This window comes from Rhagoletis zephyria, unplaced genomic scaffold (genome assembly GCF_001687245.7).
Source record: "Rhagoletis zephyria isolate East Lansing unplaced genomic scaffold, Rhagoletis_zephyria_1.1 Rzeph_scaffold_00015, whole genome shotgun sequence".
Lineage (NCBI taxonomy): Eukaryota > Metazoa > Arthropoda > Insecta > Diptera > Tephritidae > Rhagoletis > Rhagoletis zephyria.
In genome coordinates, this window is record NW_016157099.1 from 947,971 (window position 1) to 965,748 (window position 17,778).

A 17,778-nucleotide genomic window follows, 5' to 3' on the forward strand; every position below is an offset into this window, starting at 1 on the left:
GCACCCCCAACTTTTAGGGTTACTGGGATTTTCGTACAGCACGTACACCACGGTTTGCACTATTTCACTATTTTCTGCGCCTTATCTTGCAAATTGTCTGCCTTTGCGCAAATCGAATTGCCTTTGCACGTGTTTCTATTTCGCTTGCGATTATTTGCGCGTACGCTGATTTGTCTACTGCGTCTTCCCGCAGGCACACATACTCGTTTTCTATTTTCTATTTTTTTAAAAACGCACGCCTTTCCCGAACAAGCTCCCAATTTGTAGGAAAAGAAGGTTAGCTTGGTGATTTAGAGTCACGTTTATTAAAATGTTTACTGGTACATAAATTGTCTGTTCGTTCCTTCGTTCTTTCGTTCCTTCGTTCACCTACTTAGTGACGCGACAAAGAGAGCGATAAGACGTTTTCGGATAAAAGCGAAGAAAGAGACAGGAGACATCAAAACAAAGTGAAGCAACTGTCAGCTCAGAAAGCAACGTCGCCATGCTCTTTCTCGCTTTCTTCACTTTTCGCTTCACTATGTGCTGCCACATTGAAAAATAAAGGTTTGTTTTTGTCGCTATTATCCGAAAATATCTTGTCGTCTGCGGCTCTCAGACAGGGTCAAGTACTAAGGCTTGATCCTGGATAGGAAGCTGTCGTGGAAACCTAACATTGAAGAATGGGTAAGAAAGTCGTCGGTTGCCTTGTGCTGCTGTAGGGGAGCTATCGGTAAAAGATGAGGTCTCTCGCCCAAAGTGGTCCATTAGCTCTATGAAACCAGATTTAAGTCTATCTTGTTTCACGGAGCCCTTGTCTGGTGGAACTCACTAGAGAAGGCTACACTTGTAAAACAACTGGAGTGTTTACAGCGGATCGCCTTAATCGGAATTTGTGGAGCATTAGGAACCACTTCTGCACTGGCGCTTAACGTCATGTTGAACGAACTGCTATTAGGCTCAGGGAAACCGGATGGTAACACTACCTATGTTCAGGCTCCCTGACTTTTGCAGTGTCTTTTAGCTGAAATCGGAAAAGGAATGTCTGACCTCTCTATCAGTCTGACCTCTCTATAAGGAACAACTAGGGATGCCTCTGTCCTCCTGCGGTATAATCTTGGATGGTTCGGCCTAGTGTTATCTCGGCGAGCGCTAGACTAACACACATATTTCGTACTCGCGATAATGAACTTGCATACTCTACTAAATACCTAATAAAATGGGCAAAAGAAAGCGCTGCTCCTATTTTGACATAAAGAGGAAAAGAAGACGTTTCTCTGCTGCAGAAAATATTTTTACAGGGCACTTCAAAATACCTTTTACAGCGTAAGAAACGAGTTTCCCATCGTTACCTCTTAAAGGGGTCGAAAAACACGTTACCTCAGATGGACTAGTGTCTGACAGGCCGTTGTGCGATTGGTATTCACGCGGTAAGACTAGGAATTTTAACTGATCCCGTTTGTATTAGCTGTCAAGAGGAAGATGAGATAGAACCATCTCTACACTTTCTTTTAGGCTGTCCAACATTTGCGAGGCTAAGATGGATGCATTTTGGCTCGTACTTCTTAACTAACACTGAGCCTTCAGGGATCGAAATAGATAGATAGATAATAAAAAGAGGTATGCACTGCGACCAAGATATCTATCGTACCCTCAACTATTTACAGTACCTCATCTAATCCTACAGAGCCAAAAAATTTGAGGAGATTCCCAGGGATTAGCGATTGTATTGATTCGTCACTTGGCCAGTAGTGGCCCAGGTATCTCTCCCGTCTTCTTGCGACCGCCTCGCATTTGCGAAACAGATGCACAGGAGTCTCCTCAGTCACATCGCAGAAACGACATATATAGGTCGTTTGACCAGATCCCTAGCTTGTGCAGGTGACCTCTCAGTCTACAGTGACCCGTCAGAAAACCTGTTATTATCCTTAACTTTCCTTTGGAGAGAATGATAATTGCCCTGTACCTCGTAAAGTTGTAACCTCCCAGTAGGTGATTTGCTTGACGTAGACCTGTACTGTCACGTCAGTGTTGATTCCTTAGCCTATTCTTTTCTTTCCTGAGCTCTTCCTTGATTGTGCTAGGTCCAATCGCTAGGAAGGGCTCAGACCCTATAGGCGACGAGGCGGCCGCCATTCTAGCTAGTCGGTCCGCTTCCTCGTTGCCCGCAACTCCTATGTGACCTGGTACCCAAGTCAGGGCTGTAAAAAATTGCAGTCAAATTGGATTGCAATCGCATATTTTACGTAATATTGCAATCTGGTTTAATTGCAATTAACATTGATTGCTTATATTTTGATTGCAAAAATTTAAATTTGCAATCATTTAGAAGAAATTGATAGCAATAAGTTTTTGATTGCAATTAGTTTTTGATTGCAATCATTAGTTGCATAAAAATTTCTAACTGCAATCTGTCTAAATGACATTTATTTTAATGAATAATTGGAAGACAGATGGTGAGGCACACAAGCCCTCAGTGAATTAACGTATCGCATTAGCAGCGCAAAGTGAACCCCCTCACGGCATTACACCTAGCAGTAGGTTGTTATGATTGCCGTCTTTAATGCTCCGCTAATGGAGAGCATATGATAAAGCTGCAACTAAACAGCACCTCCATCGTGTTTTCCAACCATCCCTAGTGGTATAACGTATCGATGGCTTAGTGGAAGAAAACGCCAAGTTAATTGGATGTCGTTGTACTCCGCCAGGCTGTTGAGCCTATCAATGCACTCAGGAACCAAGGATAACTTGACCTCAAATGATGAGAAGGGATCGAAATTAGTCGCCTTCGAAATTTGGTAATCGGCTCGAGTCGTTTCTCCGCGGAAAGGTCTCCGTTTAGTTTTTTCGTGGTATCACAAAGGACAATCTCTTAATTGTCCAAGTGTGTTCCTTGCCTGGGGCAACCACTTTAACCTAACCAAAACTAACCTGTACTTCTGTGAGCTATGAAATAGTTGGTGAGATTATACATATATGATGTTGAAAACGTCGATAATGATGTTTACCTGGGAAGTGGTGATAACCATACATTGAACAAACGACCCTATAGACTGAGTTCAGACACGGAAACTTTTGTCGCGGCAACTCATTACTTGAAGGAGAGGGAGCGACGAGGGAAGGGGAAGGGCACCGAGTTGCTCGTGTTCGGGCAACACGCTGTGTGCTCTCGTTCGTCGGAGTAATTCAAGTTGGCGCAGGTGACAACAATAATTGTGTACAAAAGAGTTGCTCTGTCTGAATGCGACGGGCAACACCAAAAGATAAGTTGCCGAAAATGAGCAACAAAAGTTTCCGTGTCTGAACCAGAGATGCCAGATCGAAATATAAAAAATCGATGCAGGAAAAATCGTCAAAAATCAATCGATCCCTCACGATCGATTCATTTGATATGCCAAACAAGGCCTTTTTTCAATTTTCTTTAGGAAACAAACCCCCGTCACAGAAATTTCAAACATTTATTCTAAGTAATTCTTAATATATACATTTTTCATAGCGGTTTAAATATCCAGATTTATCCAAAAGTATCAAGTAGCTATGTAACTGATACTTGTCCACGACCTTCCTCAAATGCTCTTCCAGGGTCGGGTTGAACCGTTCCACCATGCCATCGGATTGGGGATGAAGAGCCGTGGTTCGAGCTTTCTGGATACCGAGTATCTGGTACATCTCTTTTAATACTGCTGATTCAAATTTTATTCCGTGGTCAGAGTGCAATGCAGGAGGGAATACCTCCGCTACTGTTTTACCTTCCTGGTTTGGAATCAGATATACCTCCGGCCATTTGCTAAAGTAGTCCATAACCACAAGGACGTATTTGTTTTCCAGTTTGCTCATAGCAAAGGGACCGGCTACATCCATGGCAATCAGCTCGAACGGTGCACTTGAGTTTTACTACTTCATCTGGCGATGACTTCTTGATTTCGGTCCTTTGGGTGCAATCCACTCAGCGACCGATTGCCGACAACCAACCCAATAGAACCTCTTCTTGATCGTCTCTAGAGTCTTCGTGATTCCCAGGTGCCTTGCACTGGGTCCATTGTTGAATTCCTTGAGTACGTCCGAAATCCTTGCCCTGGGAACTACTATTAGATTGGGGGCTCTGGCCATCTTCACTTTCCCATATCCTATGCAAACAACCTGATATTAACTTGAAACTGTTTCATTGCGCCCAGTATGCCGTCTGTCCATCTCCAGCCCATGCATCAAAAGCTCCAGATCTGGATATTCCTGCTGAATCTTTTGTAGCTGTTTCTCCTTCCACTCTTCCGTTTTTGTTATTGTCGTTAGCCGGACGTCTATAATGTCTTCCGTGGCCTCAGCTTTTGAGAAGTGTTTACATTCCAAGCTATACGGTCGAACATGGCATCAGCATTTCCATGGGCACTGCCCTTACGGTGCTCAAAAGCGAAGTCATAACTTTGCATTCTCTGAATCTAGTCCCTCGAGCTAGCTGTCCTTATGGGGTTTTGAACTGAAATTCGTAACAAATAGACGATAATAAATACATAGCCCAGGAAAGCTTCGTAGCTCGTGCAAGTCCCTAGGTCTTGGCCAATCCTTCACTGCTTCTATCTTTTCCTTCGCAGTACAGACGCCATCTGTTGTCACCTTGTGTCCTCAGTAGTTCACCTCCTTGTTGAACAGTGAGCACTTTTTAGGACTTAGTTATAGACCAGCACCAGCTATCCTCTGGAAACCCTCTTCCAAATTCTTAAGGTGTTCCTCAAAAATTTTACCCTATACGATAATGTCGTCTAGATACACCAAATATGTTTTCCAATGCAGTCCCTTAAGCACATGGTCTATAAGTCTTTCAAAAGTGCCAGGAGCGTTGCAGAATACAAAGGGCATCACCGTGCATGGCCAAAGGGCCGGCTTTAGAAGCAATGACGCCCGGGTTGTTAATGGAACAAAGCATTCTTTGATAATAATGCCTATTACCTCGGTTTCTTTTTATTATACTTTAATCAATGCAAAAATAGTAGAGATAAAAAATTCAGGTTTTTACTATAATAAAAATCTTTAGATATCAGTTACAAAAAGATTACCTGCGTCCTTTAACTGGAGCAAATTTTTCGATGGCTTTTGGACAAGCGAATCTGCGTCCGATATTACGTTTTCGAGAGATAAGATAGCTAAAGCGTTTAGTTTTTCTTGGGACATAGTAGATCCTAGATACTTTTTGATGAGGTTCGATTTCGAAAAACTTCGCTCCCTGCTGACAACAGTCACTGGCAAAGTCAACAAAATCTCAGAGAAACCCAAACATTAGGAAATACAATTGCAGGTTTAATACGTCGTAATTGTGTCAACTCTTTATAAAGCTCCAATCTATTTATGTCCGGATTCCGAGAGGGTTGCTCTACTCCCAACATTTTGACAGTAAAAGAGTGTCATCTTCAACTGAATCCGGGACACTTTCGAATGTGAGTAATAAGAAAACCGCTTTAGATTTTCATGACTTTCAACTGCTCAAACGTTTCCTTGACAGCAGCCAGGGCAGTGTCAACTAGAACAACGACAAAATTAGTTCTAAATTGATATGAAACTGATTGATCTTCTGGTGTGAAAATTGCAGACACATTTTGACTTTCGTGTTCGAACATCTTCTTTTGCCGCAAATTCAAAGCCCTTATTTCTGTAGGGGGATGGAAATTCAGCGCAATTTCCTATAAACTCAGTGGCTGCAGAGATGTCTATGGTTCTACTCCACGATGCAGAAAATAAAGGTGGCGCCATTGGAGGCCGGCTAACCCTATCATAGTCGATTTGACAGCATCCACCCATTCGCTGACGTCACACAATACTTTTACTTACATTCACTGTTGTCAACTAAGGGCCGGGTACTCAATGTCTGGTTAACACTAATCTCCGGTTAAACATCGTTATCGACGTTACCGACTCCCTGTTGTATGCATGGAGTCGAAGACGTCGATAACAATGTTTAACCGCAGATTAGTGTTAACCAGATATTGAGTACCCGGCCCATAATGTTCAAAATGCGAAAATTTTTGAGTTTGGTGCTTCGTGCGTTTTTGGTGCTTTTGTTTTTAGTTTGAACACACCAAATTTGTAATTCTTAAAAAATGGAAGCAAAATTTATATTTAAGTATTGTAGCAACTTTGGAAAAATGGAAACAAAATCATGGCACAATGACAATCATAAGCGAGAGAGCATATTTTTGCCAACAAAATATGTGACAGCACTTTGACAATATCTATCTGTAATATTTATTCTTCCTGCGTTTCTTTATACATTCCGGATAATCCCATTTCACAGCCGGAATAAACAGAATGCGTTTGAAATATACGTCAACATATCATCAGGAACGTTCTAAAGAATAAATAAACAGAAAAGTTTATTCCAAACGTTCAGAATGAATAAATAAATTCAGCCTCTGTGTGTTGGCACTATATCCAAACACAAACGCGTGTTAAGGAAACAGTAAAACAATTTGTTATTTTCTAAGTTTGCGAATAAAACTTCGCACTTAAATTCAAGACATTCATAACAAACATTTGATGAAGAAACTCCCCGCTACGGCCTTCTTTAGAAAAAATATATTCGTTTAAAATAAAAATAAGCGAAATCGGTCCAATTTTATATAATCCTGCCTGACATGAAAATTTTTTCCGCGATAAGGCTAGTAGCAATTTCTAACAGATTTTGGGTAGCTTAGTTAAAAATGGAAACATATATATTTGAATTTTAAGAAAACAAGGCAAATAGCAAAATCGGCTAAAAACGGCTATTTTTTTACAAAACGTCTAACAAATCGGCTGCCGGCTAAACTGAAATTTTTCCGGCTGTTTGCTATTGCAACCGGCTAAATGTAGCCGGAAAATATTAAAATGGCAACACTGATTCTATCATCCTTCGTTGTACTCTGCATTTATTTGCAGACGTCTACATTTTGAGACCAAGAACGATAGAATACAAGATTGCGCATTCCCGAAGAATGACATTTGTGGCAACGGGTAAACAAAGAATATGGTGAAGAACCAAGAACGATAGAATACAAGATTGCGCATTCCCGAAGAATGACATTTGTGGCAACGGGTAAACAAAGAATATGGCGAAGAACAATGAGTTTACAGTTGTGAATTTACAGTGAAAAAACGGGTTTTCTTCACGATTCACCAATTTCTCAAGCCATCTTTGAATATAGCAAATTAAGCACAACGTTAACAAAAAATATGGGCACTCTTTATGAATTTGTACAACGATTTTGGGTTGCTGTGCCCAAACGCGTGAATCGAATCAAAAAACTTTTACACAAACTTGTAGACAACAGTTCACGCTTTATTACAAAAATTTTATTTATTAAATCTGTGCACTAATTTAACAATAATGTCGGTTGGAAATATGGTATTTGTTGCAAATTTTTGTTATAAATTTGTATATACATTTTTATATACAAGATATTTTTATAAAACACCCAGTAACCAAAATAGACATGGGGCGGCAGCCCCAGGTTTACCACACAGAAAGGGAATTCCAGTTACCTCATCCTTTCACACAGAAAGGAGAATTCTACGTAGTAGGGGTTATAGTCCCTAAGCGCGGCCGAAGGCCGCCTACGCAGAAAGGTATTCTCTGCAAAAGATGTTCAGCCCCCCTTCTTCGGACGCAAGTTTAACTTTGTTTTTTCCTTGCAAAAAATCTAAAATTCCCCTATTTTAAAACAGCTCCCAAGGGGTCTTTAGGATGGGGAGGGGGGTGAGGGGTGACTTTTCATAAAGCGGCGTTCATCCTCCTTCTTTCAGGGGGGTTTGGGGAGCCACGCCCCCACCCCCTCCGCCCCCACCCCTAAATCGTTGTACAAATAGCTAAAAAACTATGTTCACATTACCAACATAAAATACTTACTTTCGTTTAAAATACCTCACTAAATTAAGTGCGTTCATACACGCGATTCTTTATTTGTCTTGACAGCTTTGTAGCAACCCTGTGTTATTGTTTATTTAACCAAAAAAGATCGCGAATGTGAGTAATTGCGTATATTTTTATATTCTGAGTTGTTTGTGGTAATTTTTTAGATTTTAGATGAGTGATCAAAAGAGAAAGCTTCTGGAAATATTTTACAAACTACCACGCGCGATTATTAAAAACAAAAACGTCCAAACACAATGACATATCAGTTATGGGACAATACTTTTTTCGATTATTATCGATAAAATTAGAGCCGACACTGATTTATTCGTGATTTGGTTCTTGGTTTAAGATAAACTACGTACTTTCAACTTAATTTACTGAGAGACTTTACAAGGCGAAATTACTTAGTTTGTACTTAATTTATGCGTAAATTAAGATTGACCTCTAAATTACGCCAATGGGAACATAGTTAAAGATTTCCCAAAAATATACGGTACAAATGCAGTTGGGCTTCAAATCTCAAAAAAAAAATAAAATTTGTGGAATCGATAGAGATGATTGAGCTGAGTATAACGGTACACTTTTTTTAGGCAAACAACAACAAAAATTATCAAAGGTTAAAATTCAAAATAAGCAATTTTCGAAATCAAGATTTCTTAAAAACGAATAGATGGATCTCTGCAGTTATGGGACAATACTTTTTTCGATTATTATCGATAAAATTAGAGCCGACACTGATTTGTTCGTGATTTGGTTCTTGGTTTAAGATAAACTATGTACTTTCAACTTAATTTACTGAGAGACTTCACAAGGCGAAATAACTTAGTTTGTACTTAATTTATGCGTAAATTAAGATAGACCTCTAAATTACGCCAATGGGAACATAGTTAAAGATTTCCCAAAAATATACGGTACAAATGCAGTTGGGCTTCAAACCTCAAAAAAAAATAAATAAATTTGTGGAATCGATAGAGATGATTGAGCTGAGTATAACGGTACACTTATTTTTGTGCAAACAACAACAACAAAAATTATCAAAGGTTAAAGTTCAAAATAAGCAATTTTCGAAATCAAGATTTCTTAAAAACAAATAGATGGATCTTGAAACTTTTGATCTCATTTAATATAAAATTTGATTCCCTTTAATTTGGTGTACGTACTTTATATATATGTTGTATAGTTCTTACAAAAAATGAGTTAATGTAAAATAATTATTTAAAAAAAACACCTTTTGCAGAGAACCCCATTCTGCATTGGCGGCCTTCGGCCGCACTTAGGGATTATAACCCTCAAAACGTAGAATTATCTTTCTGTGTTGCGAAAAAAAGGCACTGAACACCTTTTGCAGAGATCACCTTTCTGCGTAGGCGGCGTCGGCCGGACTTAGGGTTTGTAGCCTTTTTTTATAATTATTTTACATTAATACTATACAACATATATATTAAGTACGTATACCAAATTAAAGGGAATCAAATTTCCTATTTAGGGCCGGTTGTTCAATGTCTGGTTATCACTACTTGCCGGTTAAACATCATTATCGACGTTTTCGACATAATGCATATAACATGTGATCGATAAAGCAGTCGTTGTATTTAACCGGAGCTTCTACCTCCGATTTGTGCTAATCAGGCATTGAACAACCGGCCCTTAATGAGAAAAAAATTTTCCATTTATTAGTTTTTGAGAAATATTGATTTCAAAAATTGCTTATTTTTAACTTTAACCTTTGATAATTCTTGTTGTTGTTGTTTGCCCAAAAAAAGAAGTATACCGTTATACTCAGCTCAATCATCTCTATCGATTCCAAAAATTTTTTTTTTTTATTTGAGATTTGGAGCCCACCTGCATTTATGCCAAATATACAACTACTCTTGCTGGTGTCTTAATTGTATGGCTTCTCCTGCCGGCAGAACTCTACCCACTTTCTGGCCAAGGCGTCGTCGCGGGGAAACAAAAAAATGCATTTGGGGGCTTAACCCCTACGGCTGCTGCAATTCAACACACGGCACGACATTTTTATAAAGTTTTTATTACAAATAAAACGTTTTTTACTATAGAACGCACGAATTACTTCGATTTTTCACTTGAAAGTACACAATACTGTGACGAATACTGCGGCAACGCGAAGCGAACAACGAGAAATAGGCAGAATGTTCGAGGAATGACGTAGAATGTTCCACAAAGAGACACGTCAAGTTGGCAACCTCCGGAAGAAAAGTGGAGTTACTATCACGGCTGCGAGAGGCTATGGAAGTAGAAGGCATCGACGTGAACGAATACGACTTCCAGGGTAAACTTGACGATGCATCCGCAAAGAATGAACAGAAGGATGAGGCCGCTTGTTCGTCGAAGGATATGCAGCAGACATCCGGAAGGTTGAAGAACAGCAAAAGTCTCCAAGTTCATCAACAGCTATGGACATGAACACGTTATTGGCTGCCATGTCACAAATGTCATCACAGCTGTCGTCACAGATGATGCAAGCACAGGATACACGCATGTCACAGATGTCATCACAGCTGTCGTCACAGATACAGGCGCTGGAGACACGTATATCTTCAGAGGTATCAGCGCAGGTGTCATCCCGGTTAGAAACTCAGCTACTGGCACAGGAGGCACGCATATCATCACAGCTGGAAGCACAGGATGAAAAAATTACACAAATACAGAACAAACTTGAAGAGAGACAGGAGAAAGTCGAAGCAAAGGTAGAAGAGTTGGAAGGTCGCCTCCGAGATTTGCAGATGAATCGTCCAGCTACTTCGACAAGTGCTCCCAAGGTAAAGACTCCATCCTTTGACGGCACGATTCCTTTCCAAGTCTTTAAGCTCCAGTTCGAGAAGACAGCTACAGCAAATCGTTGGAGCATGGAGGATAAATCCGCTGCTCTGTTCGTGGCATTAAAAGGACCTGCAGCGGAAATCTTGCAGACAATTCCTGACTGTGAAAGGAACAATTACGATGCATTAATGGGTGCAGTGGAAAGACGTTATGGTAGCGAGCACAGGAGACAGATTTACCAGATGGAGCTGGAGAATCGCTGCCAGAAATCCAACGAGACTCTACAGGAATTCGCCTCCGAGGTTGAAAGGTTGGCTCATTTGGCAATTGGAGATGCATCTGGTGAGCACCTCGAAAGAGTTAAAATCCAGAGGTTCATCAACGGAATGCGGGACGTGTATACCAAGCGAGAGACGTACGCGAATCCAAAGCCAACATTTGCTGAAACTGTCTCGTATGCTCAGACGCGTGAAACGGCGGCGATCCTAAGTAGACCAGCCTACAAAGCACATCGCGTTGAAGTGGAAACACCGGACGAGACAAATGAAATGCTGAAGAAGATTATCCAACTGCTGGGCGAGAAAAAGCATGGCTCTGTCAAATATTTTAAATGTGGAAAGCCAGGCCACTTCGCCCGCAATTGCAGCGCAAGTTCCAGTGCGCTCAACAATTCAGCAGGACACAAACGCAGGGCTGAAGGAGACGAATCCAACTCCAATCAGTCGTTAAACTAAAACGAGCCAGCAGCAAGGGGCGCGCGCTGGCTCCCGCAATTGAATGTCCCATAATCTCCGTCTCGCGAATTGGCATAAAAGCGAGCAACGTTACTGTTGGCGGATATGTGGACGGACATGAGCGAGTACTAACTGTGGATACGGGCGCATCACATTCCANATCTCACTGTTGGTGGATGTGTGAATGGGCAGGAGAGAGTAGTGACAGTGGATACTGGAGCGACACATTCCATTATTCGACCGGATTTGGCCACTTTTTATGTGAAGCCACTGGAGCAATGCTGCAGACTGCAACTGGTGAATGCACCCAAGTGTTAGGAGAAGTACCATGCGAGGTAATAATCGACGGTGTGGCCTCGTACACTAAGTTTATAGTGGCAGACATTGTGGATGAAGTCATCATCGGCGTGGATTTCTTACTTGATAGTGGCATGAAGATTGACCTCCAGAGAATGATCTTGATAGATCGTCACAGGAAAGTGCCACTTAGGGTTGGTTACGACAGCCAGTGCTGCAGCAGACGGTTAGCCTTAGAGGAAGTGTCGAAGATTCCACCAGAAACGGAAGTGGTTAGTTGGGCAGAGGTTGACAGTGATGGAGACGAAATGGTTTCGTCAGGAGAAGGAAGTGGTTCACCGATACAGGAAAAGCGTGACGGTTCCGCCAGCTCAGTGAAGAAGAGGTCGCAACAAGGAAGTGGTCATGGCAAGCCAGGCAGTGTTTCCGGCAGGAGAAAATCCGCTATGCAATGGTAATACGCTGGTGGCCGGAAATGGAAGCGGCTGTGGGAGCAGTAGGCGCGCTGTGAAGTGTCCCGAAAAAGGTGGTCGGCAAAGGCGAGCAGTTAAGCCGGAAGCCAAGGGTGAGGTTATACATGTCCGGTCAATGAGGTTGACGCCGGAGAAGGAGCGAGATGCGGAAACACTGGGCAAGTTTCAGCGTGAGGAACCGGATTTACTAAGATGTGCTGAAGGCAGTACAGCACGAAGGCAGGAGCCTCGGTGTCATGGACAGAGGATGCGGCATAGATCTGGCAAAAAGGGTGCCTACAAGAGGAGACATGGTCTGGTCACCACCAGTGGCCGGCAGAAGCACGACCATGTGAGATGGTGCACCACCGGAGATAAGCTGGAAGCAATGTCCAGTAACACATCGAGCCGAGAGGAGCTACAGGAAGGCGATTTGGTGTTGTTGCACATGCCGCAACCGAAGAAAGGCTTCACCTCCGAACAACATCGTAACTGGAAAGATCCGTATAGGATTGACAAACGGCTGAAGGACGCAGTGCATCGAATCCAGACGGCTGGTAGACCGAGAACCAAGATGAAAGACTGGCAACGTTTGGAGCAGCAAGTGTGTCTGATCGGGACGATCAGACTTAGGTGGAGGGCAACGAGAAATAGGCAGAATGTTCGAGGAATGACGTAGAATGTTCCACAAAGAGAAACGTCAAGTTGGATGAACACTGCGAACAGCGAGAGAAAGAGAATGAGCGATAAACTTCAGAACGTTCTAGAGTTGCCATAAGTACTAGCGCAGGTATATAATTGCGCCGCCACAGCGAAGTTAGTTAGATACAAGTCAGCAAGCTACAAGTAAAGTGAGCAGAGAAGTGAGTTGCGAATAAGCAAGCTATAAGTTTAATTGTGTTAACAAGTTAAGTTAAGCGTTGTTATTGTTTTAACAAGTATTGTAAAGTGTTTTTACTGTATTAGCAAGTATTGTAAATTGTTTGTTGTACAATAAAGTTAATTGTACTACAATTTGGTCATCGTTAGCATTTATTTAACAATCCAGCGCTACGAACCGAGACATTTGGGAAATCTGAACGAGATTTCAAGGATAATCGTTACAATACGTTTGCAATACGTTTGCACTTGTTTCTAAACAAAAAGTTTGTTTATACTAGGTTCACATATAAGTAGATTATCCTCATTTTCAAGCTTAACACCCTAATATGTAATTATAACAAGAGATTAGCCATATAAAATTCGTCCTTGTTTAACCAATTTAACCAATAACTTTTCGGTGTTCATCCTAGTTTTATTTATTTTGCGAAAAAGAGGAGAAATGCCAAATGTAAAAATAAACAAAAATGTACGCCAGCAAGTAAAAGAGGTTTGTGAAGGTATTTTTAATAAAATGTTAAGTTAAAATATATTTATATTGCTTATTCCCTGCAAAAATCATTGGACCATGTAGTCTATTTGTGGTATATTGGAGTACTTACAAAAGTGTTCCTCTGTCATGCTGTAGCGGAGCAACACGTGTCTCTGCGCCAGCTTATTGTTTGTTACCCGATCACTGCTCGTGTTTTAACGAAATGTGATTGAAGTGGAGCATTTGAAAGCACATTTGCATGTCTGGCTGTAGCTGAACGTGTAGAGATGCTCGCTGTTATTTCTTAGCTCCCAGCATATTCGGGTTCGAATGCCGTCAGAGGCAACATGTAATTTTTAATTTTTGTCTTGGTTTTTATTAATTTCGAAAAAGCATTTGAGAAGTGAAGAACAAAAGCGTGTACAAACGAAAAAATATAACAACAATGTCACTGTTAATATGTTGGAGTAGTTTTGTGCTACTCTGATGTAATGCAGGGATGGAGTATATGGTCCTGTCCTAGGACATCGCAATGTTAATTGGACCATATTTTTTATATGAATTGTGGTTAATTTTGGAGTACTCCATGGCCCTTAGGGAGTACTCTCTACATGCATGAATGGAGTAGTCGCGATTTTTGCAGGGTTATAGCAGAAAAACGTGATCACGGTGGCACAGACAAGAAAAATAACTTTTCCTTGAGATGTGAGAATAACAAGCATTATCATGTGCAGAGTAATATAACAAATTGTACACTGAACTATGATAATCTGTCTATAATAATAGACAAAAATTTGCACTGTTTTTACACTCTGAATCAACAAAATTCATGATCCTTCTCATTATCAACCCTGATCAGATTTTACCCTCGAGGAGTACTCAAAAAGGTTTATTACTGTATATACTGTGCAGTTAACGACGTAACGTAGACGTAGGTTGACGCAGACACGATCTACTTTATGTGATTCGCGTGTTAACGAAAACTCCCCACCGCATGGCGGTAACGTTTCCGTTGCTTCTCTCTCTCTCTATCAACAGTAAATTTGATATGCTGCTACGTACGTCAACCTACGTTTACGCTACGTCATTGACTAACTGCGCTTTAAGCCACTATCATCTTTTATTCCACCATGTGGCACCTTAAAATTTTAATGACACGTTTTCACAGTACTGCCAACCGTTTTGACACATTTGGTTAAGAAAAAAAAATAGTTCAACTAAGGGAACACTTTCTTTTCTATATAGTTCCAAGTGCATGCGTGGTCATTTTCGTTAAAATATTTTCAATAGAAATATAAATACTAAGCAGAACATATATAGACTACGTGAGATAGTTTACTTTGCTCTTTTAAATGGCAGAGACTGTGGCCGAAGCCGTAAAAGAAGCGGTGGAGAATGCAACCAGTGAAACTATAACAAATGAAAAGGTTCCTGCAACACCAGAGGGTATTGTGGTAGCCTACGGTAGTTTGGTAGTAATGGCTATGCTCCCTATAGTGTTTGGATCTATGCGTTCTGTCAAATTGCACAAACTTAAGAAGGCAAGTATAAATTGCATTTACTTTCGTTTTGTATGCCTAAAAATTATAACAGCAATGGAAGTTTCGTATAATGTACCATTCCATACCAGGCTGAAGCGTATAAAAGTTGCTCTACCTATTTCTACAGCTAAAAACTACATATTTGGAGTCAAGAGAACTCGCCTATCCTCCCATAACTACCTTAAATCGGTACCCAAGGGATATCAAACTAAATTACAGCCGAATTCCTTGTAGTGTATTTTATTAGAGTCTCTCCACACTAGCTGTTATTTCTTATAAAAACAGACAACAAACCTAATTCTTACTTTTTCAACTTCCAGGTTAGTGGCGAAAAAGCTGAAACCATGACTAAAAAGGACGCAATGTTTTTCCCTGTCATCGCCTCAGCTGCGCTCTTCGGTCTATACATGTTCTTCAAAATTTTTTCTAAAGATCATATAAATCTCCTTCTTACGGGATATTTCTTCTGTTTGGGTGTGATTGCCCTGGCACATCTTCTTAGTCCCATTGTAAATTCATTAATGCCTACGGCAGTCCCGAAAATACCTTTCCATATGCATTTCACAAAAGGAGAGGGCAAGCACAAGGAAGATATCATAAACTACAAATTTTCAACGTATGACATCATTTGTTTGGCAATTTCGTCGGGAATTGGCGTGTGGTATTTATACAAAAAGCATTGGATAGCTAATAACATGTTTGGATTGGCATTTGCTGTAAACGGAGTAGAACTTCTCCATCTAAATAATATTGTGACTGGATGTATTTTGCTAAGTGGGTTGTTCTTCTACGACATTTTCTGGGTATTCGGAACAAACGTCATGGTCACAGTTGCCAAAAGTTTCGAAGCACCTATAAAACTGGTTTTCCCACAAGATTTACCAACAAACGGCTTAAGTGGAACCAATTTTGCAATGTTGGGCCTGGGTGATATAGTAATACCTGGAATCTTTATAGCATTACTTCTGCGATTCGACCATAGCTCTAAACGAAAGAGCCGTATTTACTTCTATTCCACACTTGTAGCATATTTTCTGGGACTTTTGGCAACAATATTCGTAATGCATGTTTTCAAACATGCGCAGCCGGCACTGCTTTACCTAGTTCCCGCTTGCATGGGAACTCCACTATTGGTCGCTTTAGTGAGAGGAGAATTGAAGACACTTTTTGCGTAAGTTCACCTTTGCTTTGCTGCAGAAAATTTTTAATTAATTTTAAATTTTTTAGTTACGAAGATCATCCTGAAGAAAAACCAGAGAAAAAAGATAATAAAGAAGGATCTGGTCCTGTTAGTGGAACAAATAAAAAGAAAGAATCTAAGAAAGCCAAATGAACTTTTTCTGCTCGAAATACATAAGCGAAACTTCTTTGGATCGTATCTTCAAATATTTATTTGATTTTTTAAGCCAACGTTACATTTATTCGCATTTCTTTTAATCGGTACAAGCCAAAGTTTTTGAATAAATGTGTTTTGGCAAACTTCCATTTAGCATAGCAATTAGAGAATATTTTTTAATTAACTTATTGCAAGCACAAAATTAAAATGTGAAATGATGTCTGTACATCGGTCTTCTATATGAAGGCCAAATAAAATTGCAACAAACAGTCCTAAATATCAAATAGAATCTTTATACCAGTTTTATTTTTAATAAACTATTTTGCAATTCGAAATCTAAATATTTAATAAATTAATATTTTTTGTCAACTTGAAAACTATGTATGTATGTATACCGAGGGCTTATATTCAATACCCTCTATCTGCAATTTTCCCAAAAGCAACTTTGTGATATTAGAACCCATCTGGGACTTACCTGTCATCACTGATGTTAATTCTGACTTTGAAATTTAAAAGTAAATTCTTCTGTCAAGCGTTATAGTCCAGAGAGCTGCAAGGATACACTCAAATTACATTTTAAGTCACTCGCTTTCTTTTCACATCTGCACACACTCGCACTCATTTATTTCCAAACATAACGTGCGATAGCATTGCAAAAAAATTGTCAATTGAGTTAGTAATTCACACTATCAAGTGCTCGATTCAAATAACAAGTGCTTGATTGGAAAAACAAGTACATGCCATAACTGCTGTAATGAAAGTATCAAAGAAAAACAATTTGTAAAGACAATTTTTGTTAATTTTATTGGTTTTCTAACGGCATATTATAATGCAAAAATATCAACTGATTAAACGTATCAACATTTGACAAAAGGAATAACATTTCCAGCTGAAGAAAAAACTTTCTGACGATGCGCTAGTTGAAGGAGTGGCTATTACTCTACGACTGAGTTTATGCAGCAGCGACATTTCGCATTTGTGTACCTCCCACCAGTTAATTATATCGAAGTCCGTATGAAAATATACCTCAATATTTTCATATCGCCGAAGCTCTGCAGTAGCTTTATCAGTTCTGCTCGCAAAGGTAGGTTGTTTAAGAAGACCTGAAAACAGCTCAAACTTGTCTGAAGGTAACAAAAGTGTATCCGCAATTTGTGGTTCCGTTGTACTGTCAGAATTCTCAGTTAACATTCTCATAATTTGTAAACATTTCTCTTTTGTGTACCTTTGCTCAGGTTCGGTAAAGTTCTTCAGCTATTTTGCTGGCGGGTATAAAAAAAGCACAATTTTGTGCAAATCTGTTAGTTTTCAACAGCAACTGTTTTTAAATAATAAAGCAACTTATTTTTCAAGTCCCTTATAAAGCCGATGTCTTCTGAGGTAACATTGCATTTCTTTTGTAGACTAGTTATATAAATGTACATCAGG

At 40.0% G+C, this 17,778-nt stretch overlaps 1 protein-coding gene across 1 annotated transcript; it reads left to right on the forward strand.

Annotated features, from left to right (window-relative positions):
• Window positions 1-14,642: 14,642 nt before the first annotated feature.
• LOC108360361 (minor histocompatibility antigen H13) lies at window positions 14,643-16,685 on the forward strand. Its single transcript, XM_017612615.1, has 3 exons — window positions 14,643-15,014; window positions 15,335-16,185; window positions 16,242-16,685. The coding sequence occupies exons 1-3, from the start codon at window positions 14,826-14,828 to the stop codon at window positions 16,345-16,347; spliced, it is 1,146 nt and encodes a 381-aa protein (XP_017468104.1). The 5' UTR covers window positions 14,643-14,825; the 3' UTR covers window positions 16,348-16,685.
• The last annotated feature ends 1,093 nt before the right edge of the window (window positions 16,686-17,778 follow it).

Excerpts from the sequence above, each read along its gene's own strand:
- LOC108360361 (XM_017612615.1), top strand. The coding sequence starts at position 14,826 with ATGGCAGAGACTGTGGCCGAAGCCGTAAAAGAAGCGGTGGAGAATGCA. Across the intron at positions 15,015-15,334 it reads AATTGCACAAACTTAAGAAG|GTTAGTGGCGAAAAAGCTGA; the intron begins GCAAGTATAAAT and ends TTCAACTTCCAG. Across the intron at positions 16,186-16,241 it reads GAATTGAAGACACTTTTTGC|TTACGAAGATCATCCTGAAG; the intron begins GTAAGTTCACCT and ends TAAATTTTTTAG.